Source organism: Pecten maximus, chromosome 4 (assembly GCF_902652985.1).
Source record: "Pecten maximus chromosome 4, xPecMax1.1, whole genome shotgun sequence".
In the NCBI taxonomy this organism is placed as follows: Eukaryota; Metazoa; Mollusca; class Bivalvia; order Pectinida; family Pectinidae; genus Pecten; species Pecten maximus.
In genome coordinates this window covers 26,223,929-26,247,556 of record NC_047018.1, presented here as the reverse complement: position 1 = coordinate 26,247,556, position 23,628 = coordinate 26,223,929, and the positions used below count along the sequence as shown (strand labels likewise).

Here is a 23,628-nt window from a genome sequence, read left to right as displayed (position 1 = left end):
AGGTCTGACCGAGATAATGTACCCACTGTCTATATAAACCACAGGTCTGACCGAGATAATGTACCCACTGTCTATATAAATCACAGGTCTGACCGAGATAATGTACCCACTGTCTATATAAATCACAGGTCTGACCGAGATACTGTACCCACTGTCTATATAAATCACAGGTCTGACCGAGATAATGTACCCACTGTCTATATAAACCACAGGTCTGACCGAGATAATGTACCCACTGTCTATATAAATCACAGGTCTGACCGAGATAGTGTTCCCACTGTCTATATAAATCACAGGTCTGACCGAGATAATGTACACACTCTATGTAAATCACAGGTCTGACCGAGATAATGTACACACCGTCTATATAAATCACAGGTCTGACCGAGATAATGTACCCACCGTCTATCTAAATCACAGGTCTGACCGAGATAATGTACACACTGTCTATATAAACCACAGGTCTGACCGAGATAATGTACCCACTGTCTATATAAATCACAGGTCTGACCGAGATAATGTACCCACTGTCTATATAAATCACACGTCTGACCGAGATAATGTACACACTGTCTATATAAATCACAGGTCTGACCGAGATAATGTACCCACTGTCTATATAAATCACAGGTCTGACCGAGATAATGTACACACTGTCTATATAAATCACACGTCTGACCGAGATAATGTACCCACTGTCTATATAAATCACAGGTCTGACCGAGATAATGTACCCACTGCCTATATAAATCACAGGTCTGACCGAGATACTGTACCCACTGTCTATATAAATCACAGGTCTGACCGAGATAATGTACCCACTGCCTATATAAATCACAGGTCTGACCGAGATAATGTACCCACTGTCTATATAAATCACACGTCTGACCGAGATAATGTACACACTGTCTATATAAATCACAGGTCTAACAGCTACGTTGTTGTAAATCTACCACAATGTACAAACATTTACACAAATATAAAGTTGGAAGTTAGTCATTTCAATCTGAATTGTTACTTTAATAGATTAATATACGTTGTTCAGTGTTATACACGTTACTACAATGCCATCTTTAGAAATTAAGATACATACATAACCTTTCTATTCTCTAATTTTTGGAGTTAACCAGGGATCAGACACGTGTTTTTGTGTATTTCTATTTCCAGCTGTCTTTCGTTCCTTATTTTCTGTTCTATACCATACATACACAGTCAGCATTACACTACATACAGAATGGCCGGTGTAAAGTGTTCATATTTATGGAAAACAAATTATTAGGTTTTGATTGGAAGGCTGGTTTCCATGTAATAACCGTTTTACAAATCTCAAGTTTTATCGCCAATTGGATGTATTAAATTGGCATGCATAATGAATTATGTTTCCCGATTGTTTTATGTCAGTTTCAATACCATTCGGCTTACCTGAGAATGTGCATATAGTTGGGTAGATAAGGTTCCTGTCCATTGCCTAGAGAGTTTGCTGTAAGGTGGCCTCATCAGTGCCCACGTGTCTGAAATCTTAACACTATGACTATCCAATCAATATTATTTTGACATTTACATAATTCACTCTTTAATGCCTTTCTATCACACTGCTACTGGCATGAAGGTTGATATATATTCATAAATGTATAAAAAAAAAAATGAAAAGCAATATCGTATCATTTTATGTGGTTTTATCATCTTTGTCTTCTTTTTATTGGAAATGTGTATTGCTGCCGTGGTACATTAAAGGTTTTTTTTATGACGTTTACAGTTATGGTATGTTGGAAGTGACAGAGACAGCAGACGACACAGAACAAGGTTGGTTTGATATTGCGAGCCATTAAAATGAACCTTTATTTGTAACATGTGCGGTCCAGACGAGTGCCTATATTTGTACCTCCCTGACCGTCTGTCCGTAATATCAAGAAGCTGAGGCTAGTCTTTATTACTTTAATGTTGCCACGATATATGCTGTACCCTTTCTGATGGTCCCCTTGGAGGAAGCATTTATGAATTATGCGCGTTTTGTGAAATATCCAACATATTGTGCCAATATTCAATATTGTGTCAATTGTGTACATCATTTTTTTCAAACCTGCATATTACGTTTCAAGTGAGGTTTCTTTGAAATCATATTTCAATTTTATATTGGTGTTATTTACACTTGGCTATTTACTTGTAGTTTGTTTGTTCGCTGGGTTTATTGCCCTGTTGGCTGCAATTGTCATTTTGAGGCGTGGTCTCCGTGTAGTAGTTTATGGCTACCTCACTGAAGGCCCATCGCATGCCATTTAGTGCAATTAGGTTCACGGCAGCACAAATGGGTATGTTTCTCCCAAGAAACACAAACTGACACGATGAGGGAGCTAATCACTTGAGGTTACGTTGCCAACGCTCTTACCGACAGAGATATCACGGCCCCTCACCTGAGGTTACGTGGCCGGCACTCTAACCGACAGAGATATCACGGCCCCTCACCTGAGGTTACGTGTCCAGCGCTCTAACCGACAGAGCTATCGCGGCTTATAGTCACTGCTATTTTGTGCAAACTGCAGTTGTTATTACTGAATGTATCCTTTTTACCTGATTGATTGATTTTTACATAATCGTTAGATAGGTCTTATTTCTTTACTTAAACTTGCTTTGATCTGCCTTAGAAAATATTTTCCCCTTTATTATTATGTGCGTGAGATATCTCTATTTTCTAACCTCTCGAAATTATGATACAGCTGTTCATTATCAATTATCAGTGTTTTATTATTTATTATTACACATACCGTTTTCAGAGGGCAATCCGTCCATTGTCCAGCCTATTCCCTTTCCACCGTCAAGGTTGACGCTAAATAAACCAAAGCGACGGATGTTACCCAAGACACCGGTATGTAATACACGGCCATTGCTGAGATTTCATCGAGACTCACATTCTGTACGGACTTTTTTCATCAATTAATTTAACGTTTGATTTGATTGATTCGGAAAAAATACATTAGACAAGTCATCCAGCATTTTTTTTATACCTGATCTGTACATCCAGTAAACCCTTGAGAGTATGTTTTTGGCTGCCCAAAATCCTTTTTGACTCCTGGGATTATTGAAGGATGTTTTGATATCTGAGAAATACTGACATTGCTAAAAACCAAGGGTAATGGGATGGTCTGCTGTAATTCACTCTTCTGAGAACTGAAAACTAACTTTTGTAAATGTGTGTATCTTTAGATTGAAATGAAGAAAGACGAGCGTTTGGTGAGTGGAAAGTTACAGATGAGCGTGGCATACTCTGAGGATGAAGAATGTCTGTCGGTCACACTAGTACAGGCAGACGACCTTCGATGGCCTGGTCACCTTGAAATTTCCGTCATTAATCCCATAGCTCTCGTTCACCTACTCCCAGGCAGAGGGTAAGTCTTCTCTTACACTTTGTAGACAGAGAATGCATGTAACCCACTTACTGAACGCATGCCGATATGAGGAGATTTGTATACTCAAGATGGTATGTGGAGATTTATATAATCAAGTTGCTGTGTGGAGATTTATATAATTATGTTGTTGTGTGGAGATTTGTAATTGTGTTTTTGTGCAGAGATTTGTATAATCAAGTTGCTGCGTGGAGATTTGTATAATTATGTTGTTGTGTGGAGATTTGTAATTGTGTTTTTGTGCAGAGATTTGTATAATCAAGTTGCTGCGTGGAGATTTGTATAATTATGTTGTTGTGTGGAGATTTGTATAATTGTGTTTTTGTGTAGAGATTTGTACAATCAAGTTGCTGCGTGGAGATTTGAATAGTCATGTTGTGTGTGGAGATTTGTATAAACATGTTATGGTCGTTTAATCGTTCGTTTTCATTCTTTATCAATTGTTAAATTGATATGTCCCTCCACTGACTTCGTCTCCTTTCAGTTTCTATCCACCATACGAAACGATACCACAATTCAACACGTCATCACCTCGGTGGAACGAAACGTTTAACATACTTGAAATCAGCGCCAATGAGGTATAATATCTTGTAGGGAATGTACCACTGAGGTATAATATCTTGTAGGAAAATGTATCACTACGTCAATTCATGTAGCGTGGTAGATTTTGACACGGCTGTACAGATTAGAATAGTTCGACAGAGATTCAGTTACCGAAATATAAGGTTATTTGCAGTATCTGACTAGTTCCTTCTTATTATGGGAAAGTATTAAAAATATCCACTCCTTTACTCAAATTCCCATCTTCGCTAGCCAAGGGTTCTGATTGCGTTACACTCCACGAACCCTTGTCAGATGTAGTCGTGTTAAAACCGTCGCGCCCTGGAATCCCAGGACATCCAATCAAATCACATCTTACATTAAGGCTTGGTTTCGCAATAAACAAAAATTGCGATGCCCAGTACAAAGCTACCTTGTCGACTATATTATGGCTTTTTATTTGAAAACAGAGACGAACAATATTTGGGGAAATATTCAGAGTGCTTGATCCGATAAATTGATAAACGTTATTGATCATATATATCATCAAAATGACACAAGCCCCTGTGTGTGTTTGTGAACATCACCGATGATCTGTAATGCGAGACGCAAGAAGACCTTGGAAAGCAAAAATGCCCCAACCCCAACCAGCAAAAAATAGATGCATAAACAAAAAAACGAAACAAACTTTTAAGAAAACCAAGTAGAATATTTATACATGTTAATCAGCGGTCAGTATTCTTCATCAAACTATAACAGAGCAACACATAAATAAATCTATCTTTAGACTCTCTTTGCTCTTCCTTGCTTCCCTTCAACATTTCCAAAAGTCAGATACTTTTTATCACTGTGTACCCTTGGGAAATTCGTTATTCGGTAATACAGTATATCTAGCGGAATTCCTGATTAAACGTGATGCTTACTTGTGTGTGTTTTTTTTACATAGGTAAACGACAAATCTGTAGAAATTACACTATGGGACCGGAAACGGTCAGAAGACATGTTCCTTGGAGAAGTACTTTTAGACCTTGTGGATGCCAACACGAAAGACGAGATTATCACCTACGATCTGGAGGACCACGACGAAAATAGCTCCCCTCTCCCACGTAGACGGAGGAGGGAATCGGGCTCTGATGCCACAACAAACAGCCAAATAAGTCCCATGACAACAACTATCGATACGTCCAGCAATTGGTCAACTAGTCCCAGTCGGCTGTCTATTCAAAATCTGAACACTGAAGGCAGACAGTTGAACGAAGATAGAAATTCTTGGTCTTCCCCGTCACGTAATAGACATTCACGTGAGTAATATTCTTTATGTGTAATTTAAAAAGTTTAATCACAACATTGGGGGAATAAGCGATTTTCTTTTACACGATGCACTGGCTATGGTATTTATATGGTTACTTCTATGTCTGTGTAGAAAGATTCTGGAAATATTGTTTCTGTTCCCTCGTTACAGTTTACAGCGAGTATATACCGTGATATAACTGAAATACGTAATATATGTCCCTGTGGATCTGTAGGGAAAGAATTAGAACTGATTCACAGGGAGAAATCCGTTTGTTAAATAAATCCATTGCAGGTCATAGTAAAGAAGAAGATACAGTTCTGCTATCGAGGAATTTTAAGAGGTGTATGTATTCAGAAAGGACATATTTATGTGTATCTCAATGTATTTATATCCCAAACGAAAACTTTATCTTTATTGAAACCTCTTGTATCCAACAATCCTTACCCCCTCTCCCCCACCCCATTCCATCCGATATAGACAACAATAGTTTTTGTTTGTACTATTTCTTTTACAAATATTCATAAGACAAGGAAATGATATTGACTTATGTATTTGCACAAAACAGCATCAATACGTTTGATATGTTAGTTAAACATACCGTGTTTCCCTGTTAGGTGGTTTATATAGAAATGTGACCAATGCTCAGTGCTATATTGTGGTGATAGTTCTAGTTTTACTATTTTGTAACGGCCATTTGATACTTCTATTAAGACATTTGTATCGCTGACATACATTTTGAAATAAATAATATAAATATAATTCATTGTTAAGCGTATATATATCAATAAATCAGTAGTTTGACGTGTTTTATCTTGGTTCAGTATGCTCATATTTCAAACGTTTTAATCTTGGACGTCAAAGCTAACATCACTGGTTGTATTTGTCAGCTGTACAGACAACAAGAAACCCATGGTTAAATGAACGATAATGTCTTACGTCCGAAAAAGTACTCTGAAATAAAAACAGAAGTAGTGACATATGTAGAATACAAACAGGTCATATCCCCATGACACTTCAAACATATAGTTATAACACTTTGAAAATAAAACAAAAACTATGAAAATATTACAACGACGTAATGTAACTTAATTTTGTTCGTGCTGTATTCTCCAAAGTTACTATTGTAAATCTTTCGTAACAAGATGCCGAGAAAAGGACCATACACACAAAACAGGGGAGGTAATAAGATATGTCTCATTGGTTATAGTAACGTTTGATGGATACATGTAAGCGGTACGCAATTTTTATTTCATTGTCTAATATAATATAAGATGCCATTGTGGGTGACGTATTTCAAGGTTTAGAAAACCACACGGGTCACATATCAAATGTAAACTTATATAATCAAATGTACATATCTATCTTTTTAACTGATTTTTGGTGTGTTGAATATTTGTATATTAATATTTTATATTTGTATTTATTGGGGGGGTTGTTGGGGTTGGGGTTGGGTTACATTATATACATTATATTGAATATTTGTATTGATGAGGGGGGAGGTGAGGTATGTGTGAGGTGGCGGTGGTGTGAACTCTGCTTTGTTTTATGCTAGAAAAAAACAAACAAACAAAAAACGGAAAAAACAATATTGTCGAAAAATCAACAACATTGGGTAAATATTATACTTAAAAAACGCCACAAACTTAAGTTAGAAACTGCAGTATCCGCTCAAGTACCCCCAACACACAATTAATTTTAAAATTGTAACCTTTTGTATTATTCCTCTATGATGGACAAGGTATTTTTAAAAATCACGATGCAAGATTTGAAGTAAGGTTATTTCCAGGTAGCCAGCAATTACCTTTAGGATTATCTTGTTCATTTCTGTTTAATTAATTAATTTTTCATTTGCTGTTTAGACATGCTAGTCTTGATATAAGAGTTTGGTTACTATATGGACCTGTTTGAAAACACATTTCTATAGTGTAGATATATGCAAGAATTGTTGGGTCAGATATCAAGTATTTGCACGAATTCAGTATTGTTTTTTTTTGTTTTCTTGATTTACTGTCACCCCAGGTGTCGGCAACACCTGTACAAATTTGTCATTCTCGTGATAATAATTATATAGCCAATAGTTGATGCTGTTAAGGATTCTGACCGCTTACTTTTTTTGATGACACTAAGAAACGTCGTCTGACGTCGTCTTGGGGAGATGTCATTAATTATCTATAGTTATATCGTGGACAAGCACAATTCAATAAAGGACATAATCTCTTGTTTTGACCTCTTATGTGATGAATTGAAGTTGCACGAGATCGACAAGGCAATTTGTAATCCTTAGGTTTCAATTTTATACATTTGTTTAAACCCGGGTGTATTTTAAGAACATACCATTGGTGACTAGATGTTAGAGCTTGTTCTAGTCCATACATATAGTCCGTCAAAGGGTGTCATTAGCATAGACCGTGATTCCAAAACATGTCCTTATACAGTATGTAACACCATATAAGATGTAGTCGTTAATACTTCAACACTTACTAACTAAGGATAGTACATGTCAGCGTCTATGGTAGAATACTATCTGTGGTGGATTACATGATATGGTGGATTTGTATGGCGCGGGAAGGATGTCATAATTAAATATTTTTGCCTAGGCAGAAATCGAATTTTGCCTAGGCAGAAGTATTTTTGCCTAAGCAATATTCGATTTTTACCTAGGCAGAAATAATTTTGCCTAGGCAAAAATATTTAATTATGACATCCTTCCCGCGCCATAGATTTGTAACTATAGCGGGTTACTGATGGGTGAATGGTGTCAAGATATGCATAATCATACACAGGCGATGTTTCTTTTCCCGTGTTGAGGTCTAGCGTCTGTAGAAATTATAACATTTAATAGCATACCAATGTCAAAACCAGGTGTTTTGGTGATCCGTTACATTTCACAGAATCGAAATTTTCGATAAATTTAATAGAAATTCTTTGATTATGAGAGCTTTATCTAAAACTAGAAATGAAATACGTGGTCTCCAATGGTTAAAGCAGGCAATACCTAATAGGATTTGCATGACCCTATCCCCCTACATTATATTACTTACACAGTATATTCTGTGTTTGTTGGTGGTGGAGGTTTGTGTTGATGGAAGTCGTTTCTTATAACTTTTTATCTCGTGTACCCTTTACCTTTTATCGACTTGATCGAATTCTATTCAGCTTGAACATTGAATTTCAAAAGGCATTTTGCGAAGATATTCAATATTAGGGTTCCGTATCGGAGATAACGGTGTGCTATAGTAATCACTCTGTCGATTTGTCTGTCTGTATGCCTATCTGTCTGTTCATCTATCCACACATTTAGCTCCAGGTTGATAACTTTTGAATTTGTTGACCGATTTACATAAAATTTGAACAAGATGTCCAGTTCACAACAAAATGTTGAGGTCACAAAATCAATGTCAAAGGTCAAAATATTCACTGACGAATAATTTGTTAAGACAAAAACACAAAGCTGGTCGGAATTAAACAGTGAGTCACTAGACTAAAGTTTGTCGTTTGGATACAAAGGTACAATGACATAATGGATCATATTTAAAGAAGAATTCAACAGACCAAAGGTAAAAGTCGTTTGGTCATATGTAGAATGAGAGGGTGTGTTCTGTCCATTTTGTAGCGTGTGTTCTGCTGTATAACTAAGCAAACAAAATTCTTTAAATTAATCCACATCTCTCTCAATGACCCTGACATGTGAAGAGAGTGTTTAAGATTTACACATTCGTTAGCCCAATTAGTATTGGAAGGAGGAGGAAAGAAACGAGACACATTATAGTACATGTATAATGTATATTTTGCTTCTTTGCGATTGATATCGAAGACCAAACATTAATCGTCAACCTGTGATATAGGCAAGGTTTTTATTGATGATTGAGGGATATGTAGTCACACGACGGAGCTCTTGGTGACCTGTCCGTGTTCTAGTATGTGCTGTAATGTTCGCTTGTTAATGTATTTGTATCAATTATAAATGACATGTTTTATATGGAATGTCAATATAGCCGGTCTAATGAGGCTTAAAACACACTTTTGATGTAAGAATAAAATATTTGATTTATTATCAGGTAATCTCTCATAGCTTTTAAGTAATATATATAATGCCATCATTATGCTTACACAAACAGTCAGCTGCTTCATCAGGTAACAAAGATATTCACCCTGATACCAGTAAGCCAACTAGTGGCTGTTTTTATCGGTGGAATGATTGTTGTTTCAGTACCACGTAGTGGCAGCTTCAGCTCAAAGATAAAACAGAAACTGGTAGTGGCTGTGTCGAGAATGTCATCAACGTTTGCTAGCAGCGAGCGACGGTTAAGTCTACGTATGTATTATACCCCTGTCATATGTGTAGCTGGTTGTTATTAAGTCATGCATATTAAGGAGTTATTCTCTTGTGTATTAATGGGAGGATAATTTCATTCTGATGAGATCAAATCCTACGGCATCCAGAAAAATCAATATCTAAATAATACACGAGAAAAAAAGAGTTCGTTCTAGGGTTATACACTGTGTAGATAAGGTAAATGATGTGAAATAATCCTTTGGTGATTGTTTGTTTAAATAAGTCTTTCCTGATTAGAACAGCACTAAGCTCGTAAGTAAAATATAGCAAAATATAGTTATATTATTCAAAATATCAGAATTGGCATGAAATTTCAAATAAGATATCTTTTTGTTTCTGGACAATCTCGTGGTGGCCTTTCGTTAAACATTCCATTCTAGTGTTCTATTGTTTCAAACATTGTATGTTTGAAATGTCCAATAGTCAGTAGAAGACTTGTACCTCCTTCGAAAGAAGTGTTTGCGTTATGAAAAATCAGTGTTTGACTGAGATAAACTGTTCTCACAAACTTCAAAGGGTGATCCCGTGGTTACTAGGGATAGTATAAATCGATCTCACACAGGGTAGGGAAAGACCAATGGCACTCGCTATGGCGCCACTCACAAAAGTGTAGCGTCATCAATTTATGAAGCGTTGCCACGTCGCAGATTAATATCGTCATCAATTTCGACGCACATTTTGGTGATGGAAAAGATTCAGAACACCTTACAATTTGCTTCTTTTTTATAGAAAGTATATGAGAAAAATAATCAAACATGGTCATGAATATATAAACCCGACTTTAACAGTTTGGCTTGTCAGTTCTCGACAAGCCTCGAGCTGAGCAGTCAAACTCTTACACTTGGGTTGAGATTTCCCTGTCCACGGAACAGACACATGTAAGATTGTATTAATCTCAGACAGATACAGGTAACAAGTTATTTTGATAATTAGCGTAGGAAAAAGAAGCAGAGAAAATCAAGATTATAATGAAATCGTAATTCTAATTCAAAAACGAGTAAGTGAGGTCAAAATATGAACAAATATGTAAGGTTTACATGAAGACCGCCATACAAATCATTAGGTCAAATCCTGGTTAATTACTTTCTTGAATGTTAGGTAGAGTAATGATACAAGGTAGTTGTGAGCTGCCCATGCTTGTTACGTTTAAGTTAAGATCGGCTAATGTTTAAGACCCCATAGTGTCCATGAATATTAAAGTTTATACGATCGACTGGGTCAATAAATGTTTCATATTCAAAGGCCAATATATATTCAAGGATTAACTTGGATTCATTTTTATGTTATGGAAGTATAACACAAAAATGGAGTGTAGTTTAAGTAAGCCGCAAAGCGGTTTATGATGAGAGCACACTCCGGTTTTATTTGTTTTAACTCTAAAATATTAATATATATATATATATACTAATTTTTAGTAAGTTTATCCTTGTATTTTTGTCTTTACCATGCCAAAATTCACTTTATTAGTGAACTCTTTTCTCTTACAATTCATTACTCTTGTTTTACAGAGGAAGAAAAGGTAACTCCAAATTTGAGCCTTAGTGCCGACGCCATGCTGGGTTATATAGTACCACCTAAAGCTATGTCGCCAAGACATTCGACTGACCAATACAAAGGTAATACAACTCGACTGACCAATACAAAGGTTAAACCACACCACTGACCAATACAAAGGTAATAAAACACGACTGACCAATACAAAGGTAATACAACTCGACTGACCAATACAAAGGTTAAACCACACCACTGACCAATACAAAGGTAATACAACTGACCAATACAAGGGTAATTCAACTGACCAATACAAGGGTTATACAACATGACTGACCAATACAAAGGTAATACAACTCGACTGACCAATATAAAGGTAACACAACACGACTGACCAATACAAAGGTAATACAACTCGACTGACCAATACAAAAGGCAATATAACACGACTGACCAATACAAAGGTAATACAACTGACCAATACAAGGGTAATTCAACTGACCAATACAAGGGTTATACAACACGACTGACCAATACAAAGGTAATACAACTCGACTGACCAATATAAAGGTAACACAACACGACTGACCAATACAAAGGTAATATAACACGACTGACCAATACAAAGGTAATACAACTGTCCAATACAAGGGTAATTCAACTGACCAATACAAGGGTTATACAACACGACTGACCAATATAAAGGTAATACAACACGACTGACCAATACAAAGGTAATATAACACGACTGACCAATACAAAGGTAATACAACTGTCCAATACAAGGGTAATTCAACTGACCAATACAAGGGTTATACAACACGACTGACCAATACAAGGGTTATACAACACGACTGACCAATACAAAGGTAATACAACTCGACTGACCAATATAAAGGAAACACAACTCGACTGACCAATACAAAAGTTAAACCACACCACTGACCAATACAAAGGTAATACAACTCGACTGACCAATACAAAGGTAATACAACTCGACTGACCAATATAAAGGTAACACAACTCGACTGACCAATACAAAAGTTAAACCACACCACTGACCAATACAAAGGTAATACAACTCGACTGACCGATACAAAGGCAATACAACACGAGTGGCCAATACAAAGGTAATACAACTCGACTGACCAATACAAAGGTAATACAACTCATCGACTGACCAATACAAAGGTAATACCACTCATCGACTGACCAATACAAAGGTAATACAACTCGACTGACCAATACGACGGTAATACAACTCGACTGACCAATACAAAGGTAATACAACTCATCGACTGACCAATACAAAGGTAATACCACTCATCGACTGACCAATACAAAGTTAATACAACACGACTGACCAATATAAAGGTAATACAACACGACTGACCAATACAAAGGTAATACAACACGACTGACCAATACAAAGGTAATACAACTCGACTGACCAATATAAAGGTAATACAACACGACTGACCAATACAAAGGTAATACAACACGACTGACCAATACAAAGGTAATACAACACGACTGACCAATACAAAGGTAATACAACACGACTGACCAATACAAAGTTAATACAACTGACCAATACAAAGGTAATACAACACGACTGACCAATACAAAGGTAATACAACACGACTGACCAATGTGACCAGTGTGGTGAGTGTCCGTACTACCAGACAACTACATTCCAGGTTTGGATGAAATCACACTGATATATTTTGAGAAACTGAGAAACTGAAAGCATAAATCCGGATGATATTCCGTAAGTGAAGGGTGTGTAGAGATGTACATTATATCCAACTATATTCAAAATATGGTTTATGTTGGACTATATTACTTTTGAGCAACGGAAAAAGTAACTTTATAAGTCTCTTTTTTGCGACTTTTCGTTTACGCCATTATCATCGATCGGTGTGACGCTGAACGAACATGTCGCACATCTTTACTATGTAAGTTGAAAATGAATGCTCGTGTTTTCAGGGCAACTGCTAGATTTAACCAACTCCGGACGTTCACACACATGTAGTGAAACTGGGGCAAGCATTTATGAGGACAACTCAGATTTGGACGAAATGAGTAAAAGGTATGTCACAAATTGCTCAATATACTAAATCATTGACTGGAGTTGTGTTCGTGATGTCATAGCATCAAGTGACAATAATAATTATTACACATTACGATTTTTCAGATTTGGATCATCTTCCCCAGATGGAGATGATATAACTTCAATGCTAGGTCCGGCTCAAGTACCACCCAAACCTGCCTCAGGTAATACCAACTAATATACTAGGTGTGGTATCTTAGACTCAATCATTTTGGTTATATCCTAATGACTAACAATATAGTGCTAGACCAAAATATGTTAATATAAGTTTTCTATATTGAGCGACAATATTTAGTACCGCGTAGCTGTGATGGCTATTGTATTTGATTCTATCCTGAAGAGAGGGTTTTGTAGTAAAACAGATTATGTTGACTTACCATTCCTGGTATAAATCTGTTCATACATTATGCTGTACTTGTGGACAATATTTGTCTTATTCATCATTAAAATTGAAAATGTTCCAATATTTCTACAAAGTTTTTGTTGATTGGGTGGTGTAGAGGTAACATGCTCGTCCTTCATCGGAGTACCCACGTGATCGGGCAGGTGACCCCATTCTAGTGTTGTATAATTGGACAATATTTGAAATCGAACATCAGTTGGATGCAGATCGATGCGATCATCAATTCTGTAATCAGATAATTTCTCTGCTTTAAAAAATACCACATGTGAAACCATATCTTCTATGTTCGGAACTTATTTTTGTAACAAAAATTTGAAAACGAAATTGATTCTTTTTAAAAATCATTGAATAGGTGTTTTTAATAAAATAACAAAGAATAATAAAGCATCAGTTATAATATTCTTTCATTAATGCATATTGTACTATAAAAAAAACTGCAACCGATTATCGATAAAAACAATCGGATTGACACCGATTTCATTACTGATCAATTGATTATTTCCGATGATTGGCCCATCACTACCCCATTCCTTATCACGTCCAATCGGGGAGTCGAACCCCGGCCGCCTAGGTGAAAGGTAAGTGTATTACCACTGTGCCACCCGACCACCTTTGGTCACTTGCTGGTCTACGTGGGTTTCCGTTGGGACCTCCGATTTCTTGCCACAGTAAGAACTCGAGAGAACTACGAGACCATCAGAAATGATAATTAGTTTTAATATAAGTTAAAAGATCAAACGTGTTTCGACATTGTTGTATGATAAGTGAAAGTATATATTGCCATTTTCTATAAGATACATGTATTTGCAGAACAATCGGTGTGTGGCGATATTCGTCTCGGCCTGATGGTGACTCAAGGTAAACTGGAGATTGACATCATATGTGTGACAGGACTTCTCAGGAAGAGCGAAAATTCCCCTCCAGGTAAGAGTAAACTTTAGACCACGGATTTAGACCCATATTTCACAAGTAATTGGTGTCTCACCCCCTCCTTACCAGTCCTCTCATTGTAGCCCCTTTTTTCTGTGAACGACTTTTTGCATAAGGCTTAGCCTGCTTGTCCAACGTGAATTATGTATGTGATAAGGTTATATACAGGAAATGTTCGGACTGAAGATTGTGCCAATAACAATGTAACAAATGATTACAGATTACAATATTGTCTTCAATAATATGTAAATATCAATATCTAAATCACATATTAATATTTATGTTATTATAATCAACGTTATCCAAAAGCATATTTTATATTTTAAAGAGAGGGTTCCTTTATGTTATCCGCTTCCATTTGTATGTAAAATATTTTTAAAAAAAATGTTCTGAAGAGTGAAAAACTTGTATATAACACATTGTTATCCTTTCTAACCTTTCAGATACATATGTGAAGACGTACTTAGTAGAAGGATCAAAGGTCATTCAAAAAAAGAAAACACCAACGAGTAAAGCATCATATGAGCCTTCATTTGATCGTAAAATCAAATATTCTGCCTGTAACATTCACGGCAGGCACATAAAGGTATGATTTCAGGCTTCATACAAAACCAGTTTTGTAATAGCACCATAGCTTGTTTTTGGTTTATCTTACATAGTTTATTACCACTCATATAAAGATAAAGATTGTATTTAGATGGTTATCGCTTGTAAAAATAATGCTTTTGTGTCTCTGGTAAAATAATTTGTTTTAGTTCCCCCGAAATAGTTCGTTTTAGGTTCCCTTTAAAAAATAGTTTGTTTACCCCCCCCCCCCCTAAATAGTTTGTTTTAGTTTATCTCGGAATAGTTTTAGTTTACAACGTTAAAAGTTTGTTTCGGTTTTCCCTCGTAAATAGTTTGTTTTAGTTTATTTCGTAAAAACGTTGTTTTAGTTTTCCCTCGTAAATAGTTTGTTTTAGTTTATTTCGTAAAAAGGTTGTTTTAGTTTTCCCTCGTAAATAGTTTGTTTTAGTTTCCCTCATAAATAGTTTATGTTAGCTTCCCTCGTAAATTGTTTGCTTTAGTTTATCTCTTAAACAGTTTGTTTTAGTTCTCCTCGTAAATAGATAGAGTATATTGAATGGTTCCCCGTTTAAAGTATGATAGGATATCGATATTTTAAGGAGTGCGAAGCACGAATGAAAGATATCGATATATTCTGTTATACGAGTGAAATATGTGTTCATTTCAACGGGAAACCTTTCAATTTTCTTTTCGTTGCATTTTTGTTCTAAAAATAATAAATAAAACATCGAAAAGTTAATAGTGTCAAAAAAAGTGGCTATTCATGAGGTCGTCTCTTTGTGACGTTACTCCACGAACTTGAGAGCGCCATTTTGAAAGTACTGATCAGCGGAATTTAAACGTTTTTCTGCCGTTGTCGGAAAATCAGTGCACGAAAAGCTACTAAATAATTTGGTTGTGCTTCCTTGGATGTCCCAGTTTATACGAATTTGACTTTTGGACGATTTTTTTTTTTTCATTTATAGGTGAAGATCTGGGCCAGACAAGGTGCTTTTGACAAGAAGTTATGTCTTGGGGAGACCGTTATTAAGTTGGACGGACTCGACCTAGGTCAACATTCCCACACATTGAGTTGGTACAAGCTATTTCCCCAGGGTGCTACGGACTTCAGTTCTAACGAATCTCTCAGTTTTTGATCGATAAAGGCGATGTATTTTTTTTTAATTTTTTTTTTCTATAGTTATTATTTTTTACCTTCGACATATATTTTAGTGTTGGTGATTGTTTTTTTTTCTTTGTTTGTTTTGTTTTGTCTAGAGCACGTTATGATCAAAGAGGATTTCTACATAAACAGCGGTATTTAATTTGATGGATTTGACGGACCATGAATTGTAATGCTTAAATATTTTTAATATTGTATGAGAGGTTCTTTTGTCATGTTTCGATTGGATATGATATTTTCCATATTATTTACATAAATATATATATATATATTATATATATCACTATATACAAAGTGCTCAACATTAATCAATATATTTGGTGAAATAATGTTATGTTTAACAGAAGCCAAAAGACAGATTGCCTTAAATCACGACACGAGTTTGAAGGTGAGCCGATTGTTAACATGGGTACCTGGTATTCCAAATTTCGTTCATATGACTTTTAACTCAAACCTGGCTATACACGCACATTTAAAGTCAATCTAAACCTTAAGAGGCATTGATTGGGTATGTAACAGATACTACCTAGGAAGAGAGCATAGAGTGTATGTACTGCATGAGACACATTATCCCATTATGTGCTAGCATTTTATTTTGATAAAACATATTTGGAATACCGATGATATATTGTATACTGGCAGATTTTTGGTTGTGTTGTAAAAAGAACGCTACTCATACGGATGTGATCGCATGGAGGTAACACAGAGATCATGTCCGAGCTGATAGGTGCTAATGTGTTTACCTGGTAACTAGGTGTGATGGAACTGACAGCGCTGGTCGTCAAGGCTCCCACTCAGTAGCTACCGATATAAATAGACCGGGTGTGATGGACCCACAGGACGTGACTACCTGGAAATCACAGCTCTGCGGTTCCTGCATTAACTTTTAAAATGAAAATGTACAGACTTCCTAGTTGGAAATTGGTTCCAATACCTAAGTACCTATACGTGTAATATTGAATCGTTTAATACTATTTATTTCTTCTTGTGTTCTATCTTTGATTATTTTATTACGGAAGTTACTGGCTTGTGTTATATATATCTTGAAAAGGTCCCTAAACAAGTACTAGAGATAAGAAACTACTTTTCCCAGATGGACAAGAGAGATACGTGTGTCATTATATATGGATTTTACTTTCAAAACTTCTTTTTATCAAATACATTACTAAACATTTAACGTTTATGTATATTTGTCTGAAACTTTCTAATTATGTGAATTGTTTCTTATGTAATCTACCATGTTAACCTGTATGGTGATATCTTACTAGAGACAGACAGCGTTAAGATGTACAAACGAGGGTTGTACTAGACTGTAGATTCTCTGTTTAATTTATCTCTCAAATAAACTCGCACAAACCTGTAATATCTTATCACATTTCCAACATCACATAAAGGTGAGTTTCAGTTCATTTAGTTTCCAATATCGATAGAATTTTAACATTCCACGTGTTGTAATTAAGACTTAGTTCGCGCGCCAAATAATTGACTGAAAACTGTTCAACGTCAGCCTCCTTCAGCTCAGTGGAGGTTATGAAGCGAACCGAGTGATCCATGCAGGCCTGATAAAGCTGATACAAATGGTCCTTTTAAAATATAAAAAATAGTTAAACAGGCATGCTGTGTTGGTAAATATTAATGAAATGTTCAATTCAAGGTCTTTTTCTGGAGATACCGTTATCTGTTTGTTTGATTGCTGGATTAATCGCCCAATGAACAGCCAGGGCTATTTTGAGGTGGCGGTCTCCTGGTAGTAGTTGGTGACTACCTCACTGAACAACACACGAGAGGCCCGTCGCATGCCATCCAGAGCAATTAGGGTAAAGGTTGTTTTTTCACAAGGACACAATCACAACAGTAGAGACCTGTATTTTTCTCAGTTTCCAGAGAAACACCAACCGACATGGGTAGGGAGCGTCGAACCATTCACCTCGGATCTTCACCTGAGGTTATGTGGCCGGCAATCTAACAGACTGAGCTATTCCCAAGATTCCGATATGTTTTTTCCTCATAAACCCACGCTGTTCCCCCAGAGCAAAATAATGAAATATTTACAAAATCATTTATTGACATCACTAAAAAATACATAACAACTGATTACAACCAATACGTTGGAAATGGTGGTTACCTACAAGGCGATTCGTAAAGTCAATATGTTGGAAATAGAAATATGTTATCGAGTTATTTATTAGTATTTGAACTATGCGATTTAATTGGGCAGTTTCGAAAAGGTTTGATTAGAACACATAGCAGACTTATGTTGAATATCCCTGGAAAACAGACAGATAAAGGACTAATAAGGATATGTCAGAGGATACATAAGAGACGCCCGAACATTCGAGTACTGCCGTCGAGGCGTGACGTAACCTGCAGGCCACATTTTGATTCTAGAAAGTAAAATGATTTAAGGTACTACGGTTTCCCCCAACATTAAGGTAGTGCGCGCTACAATCCGAGCCAACAAGAATGAATAATAAAAATTTAATAAAATTTAATTAATAATTGTAAAAACATAAAATGTTAATGTTTAACTGTACTGTATACTTTGATAGTGTATATGTCAGTATATTTCTCTGACAGTGTATTCAAAGCCGAGGTTAATTGCCTTTGATAATATATCAGCCGGAAAGTACATTTGTATGACAATATCTCCATTATGTTCATTATGTTTCCTATCGACAGTAAAATCAGTATATATTTACGTCAGTACGTTTTGACTGTGTCTGCGTGGTGGTGTATATGTCTGCGTACTTTAAGACTTGCAACATGAAATGTATTTCAATATTTTTGTTTTGTTTTTTGTTTGTTAATACGTAATTTTGATTAAGTTTGATTAAATATTTTGATGTAATAAAATTGTGTAACATATAAACAATTTTGTTTTGGTTTAAAATATTACTGATAACCAGACAAAACGTTAACGAAAGGTACCGATACTAACTTGAATGACCTAGTATATGACAACATTTAGACATGATATATAATATAATTCACAAATGGACATTTTGAGCTCATCATTTCCTTCCGTGATATTCTGAGGGATAGTTTTAAGCATATTAATAACATTGTTGTATGAGCTTATTTCCCATCTTAGGACTCCTCCCCTTAGTCCCTAGGGGCAAACCAGTCCCATTTCTTTTGTTCAACTTAGCATTTATCCGAACTGTTTTCAGGTATTATATTTTTGGTCTCCTAAAGTGGAGTTTATGGAATGTATTTTAATCCCACCATCATCAGATGGTAGTCTATCAAACTCCCCTACGATCATGGTCTCCGTTTCTTGATAAGTACATTAGTTATATTTCTCAAACTTCACATGTAGGTTTCCCTGGGTTCGTAGTTGTGCCCATACAATTTTGAGTATGGTCGGAAAAATGACCCACAAGCGCCGTATTGAATGTTGACAGTTAAAAATTGATATCGTTTTTTCTTGAAACGTAAATGTATTTCTCTAACTACATATAACATTACGTTCCCCTTGGTTACCAGTGGTGCCTATTCAATTTGAGGTCCGAGAGGAAAAACAAAATGTCCAACAGGCAGCCATCATGGATTTCGCCATTTCATGAGAAGAACTGGAAGGATAATTTTCAAACTTCGCTTGTAGGTTTCTCTTTGTTCCTAGTGATGCCCATCCAATTCCTGGTCTATTATCGGGAAAAACAAATTGGGCGACAGGCAGCCATTTTGGCAAGTTTTTTATCACTATTTCGTATAGTTCTGAAATCTTTCTTATGAATGTTTTCCTCGATATCAAATTATTACGGGAAACGAATGAAAAATGGAGAGAAAAGATCAGTTTAACATAGAACAAATGAAGACTATTCAATGAATGGTGGCCGCCAAGATTACTCTATGATCTCTTGTAATCTTTAACGTCCGCTTTTCATTATTTTCATTATTTCACTCTTTACATTATCATACCCTTATTCGAATCTACGGGATCGCATCCAATCTCTAGAACATTATTGCTTTACTTAAAGATTTGGACATCGTTTCATCGTCGCCTCCTAGGTAATCCAGAACTCCTCGAGGGACAAACCCGACGAGTTCAGGATGCTCCTAGAATTAACTTCATGAAGAACGCAACAGTTGTATAATGCCATTAGGGCTCTGTAGTATCTTCCAAATCGGCACAAAACATCCACAAAAATGTAAAGGTCGAAATGGCTGGCAATTATAATTAAACCTTGATAAATAAAACAGTTATGGAAGAAAGCTCTTTCAAACTAACAGCCTTAGGTCGCATTTAGTTCCAGACAGATGTCCGGGAGTTAAAATCAGGTAGGTAAACAATTCATTTGTGGTTGCTATATGTCACTGACTTTGTACAAGTTGTTAACTTTTCTGGCAGACAAACTATGATCTTAATAAATTTCTTCTTAAATGTTACCAGAGGTAGTCAACCTTTTCTCAATGAAAGCAGATGTGTTTGTTTATTTTCAAATTTGCACATCTTTTTTTTCGCTAGAAACTGTTAATTCAACTCGTCTGCCAGAAATTTGCTGTTCAATTCCAGGTAAGAAAGGAATTCTATATTTTCTGCTGTTCAATTTCAGGTAAGAAAATAATTCATTTGTTGTCGCTATATAACTTTATGTCCCTGACTTGGTACCAGTTGTTAACTTGTCTGGCAGACGGCAGGTGCTCAGTCTTTACAACAAATTATGATTTTAATAAATCTCTCCTAAAATGTTACCAGAGGTAGTCAACCTTTCTGACTGGTAGGTGTGTTTGTTTATTTTCAAATTTGCACATCTTTTTTTACTAGAAATTGTTAATTTTACTCGACTGCTAGAAAGCCGCTATTCCAAAATAAGAAAAGAATTCTATATTTTCTGTATGGGCTTAGTGTATGTCACATGTCCTAACCAATCGAAAAACGACGAATTATTTTGTCACTTTCTGTCGTCACTTAAGTTACCAAAAGTCGTTAACAGGCTAAATAATGTCCTGGCCATCACTAAAATTCCTGAAAATATCATGAGCATCATCTGTAACTATCCAGAAATGCATAATTACTAAGAAAATAGAATTGTCTTCCTATTTCACAACATAATCTAGTATCGTGTAGTGGTATTTTATCAAATGGAATGATGTCCATGCTCAAGTTATTTTCAAGAATTACAGTAACTTTGAAGCTATTTTTTGCGCAGTTCTGGATTTCAACCGACGGTATTAAAATGTATGTTTTAATCGTTTATTTTCCTTCCTCTCTAAATGATTCGTTTCCTTCATATCTCATGATAACAGTACTTTGATAATTCGTAAAATCGTAGGATACATCCGATAGTTTTCATACACTGACATCATCCACAGTTACTAGTCCTAGATAGGCCAAGCATTAGCCCCTTAACCTGCCTTGTAGACAACATCATACTCCATTTAAAGTTGTATTTTCATTCTAAACCTCATCATTTTCGCTAGTATAATTAGTTTTAATTGATAATGCCCGTATATTTCAATCACACACAAAAGTTAAAACGACAGTAGTTCCAACCCTAGGTAGGACAAGATTCAGAGAAGGATTATCCGGAAAACCTTTTTTTAATGTAATTTTTTAATCAAATCGGAAGATACGGCAGTTTTGAATATTAGGTTTGAAGTATTTGTTCCTTAAAAGGAGGTCCATAAACTTTTTCTGTGGCTTGAAATCTCATCAATCAAAATGCATTAAGATATTATATATATGTACATACCTAGAACTCACACTTGCTTATAGGTATTGGACAGGAATTCAAACCCAAGAATAAAACAAAAATCTTCTTGATATTAATGTAAAACATGTATCAAAACAATCGACATAATAACAAAACCATATTTTCAACTGAAAATCGATGAAACAATGCCAAAATAGGACAAAAACATGTATTTACATGCAGAAAAAAGTACAAGAGAATAAGACCAGGCGCTCCAGAGAGTAAGCGTCTTCTGCTTCACCGACGTCTGCCATACAAATCTAGGTCACGACGTCGTCTGCCATACAAATCTAGGTCACGACGACGTCTGCCATACAAATCTAGGTAACGACGACGTCTGCCATACAAATCTATGTCACGACGTCGTCTGCCATACAAATCTAGGTAACGACGACGTCTGCCATACAAATCTAGGTAACGACGTCTGCCATACAAATCTAGGTCACGACGTCTGCCATACAAATCTAGGTAACGACGACGTCTGCCATACAAATATAGGTCAAATCTGGCTTAAATCACAATTCAAAATGAAAACTATTGTAGTGACAACAGGACTACCAGGCATATCAACAAGAATCGGACATAGAACATCCCAACAAGAGATCAGGATGGCGACCACACAACTCCACCATAATCTTCAACAATCTGCATCTCTCGAAACCTTGTGTTCATGTTTTCGTCAGTAGAGTTTTAGTCGACATTAATCACAGAATTCGTGAATGATACTGTGAACAAGTCCTTCAATATAAAGTCAACTGAAGTTTAGGAATCCAATAAAAACGAAGGAGATCCATGCCCTCCTTACTATCTGGTATTTTGCGAGATTGCAATACTTAAGAATGATTAGTCATTATTTCATCTTTAGAATAACCCAGACAGTGTCGACAGGAATACTTTGGTTATCAATCAAGCATTGTTTTTGTAAACAGGAAATGTAATCTTTTATCTGATTCTCTTGCATATTCTTCAAAGGAATTCATAATTGTCTTGGATAACCATATGGATACCTTGTCTCTCAGTAATTTTGGACCCTTCGTGAAAAGCTCTCAAAGCTTATTATTTTCACTGATAATAATACAAAGATTGTCACTTCAGACATGTCAAAACACTAAAAGTGTACTACAAAGTAGAATAGGAACATGTCACAGGAGTTGTTGAAACATCATCCAAATTCACCTGTCTCAAGTTATTTCCATGCTACAATTTTTTATCAACACCATATAAACAAGTGATAGTTTAGTATTTCAGCTGATTTGCTGTGTTTATTTTCACCTTAATAAACACATACAATGTTATACAGTAAAACATGATTTAATCATACGACAATACTTCAACATTAAATGGTACATTAGCTATAAAAATATCAAAGTTTACCATTTCACCTTGACACTATTCCTTGACCTTGTACTGATGACCCTATTTCTATTGGTTCAAAGTATATCATCATTTTACTAAGATGGCTAAACTAGGGGGTAGTGCACTTATCTTTATTTTCATACATATATGTGGGTTCACTTTAATGTTTCAACATTAATCAAAGATAACAAAATTATTTCCAAAAATCAGTAAGGTTTTCTACCCAAAGATTCAACAACATATCAACTCCTAGCTATATATGATGCAATTACAAAACATTTGGGTAAAGTTAAAGAGGCAAAAATGAGCGTATTTCCCCTCTTGGGACTCCTCCTCTTA

The 23,628-nt window shown here is 35.8% G+C and overlaps 1 protein-coding gene across 1 annotated transcript in view; it reads left to right on the top strand.

Annotated features, from left to right (window-relative positions):
- LOC117325637 (regulating synaptic membrane exocytosis protein 2-like) overlaps positions 1–17,597 on the top strand; it is a 67,301-nt gene extending 49,704 nt beyond the window's left edge. Inside the window, exons 10-22 of the mRNA XM_033882025.1 lie at positions 1,757–1,803; positions 2,772–2,863; positions 3,202–3,383; positions 3,886–3,979; positions 4,888–5,242; positions 5,527–5,577; positions 9,446–9,550; positions 11,080–11,187; positions 13,052–13,154; positions 13,260–13,339; positions 14,389–14,502; positions 14,952–15,094; positions 16,041–17,597. Of these exons, the coding sequence (XP_033737916.1) occupies positions 1,757–1,803; positions 2,772–2,863; positions 3,202–3,383; positions 3,886–3,979; positions 4,888–5,242; positions 5,527–5,577; positions 9,446–9,550; positions 11,080–11,187; positions 13,052–13,154; positions 13,260–13,339; positions 14,389–14,502; positions 14,952–15,094; positions 16,041–16,211 (1,645 nt within the window). The 3' untranslated portion in view covers positions 16,212–17,597. The remainder of the gene's footprint in view (positions 1–1,756; positions 1,804–2,771; positions 2,864–3,201; positions 3,384–3,885; positions 3,980–4,887; positions 5,243–5,526; positions 5,578–9,445; positions 9,551–11,079; positions 11,188–13,051; positions 13,155–13,259; positions 13,340–14,388; positions 14,503–14,951; positions 15,095–16,040) is intronic.
- The last annotated feature ends 6,031 nt before the right edge of the window (positions 17,598–23,628 follow it).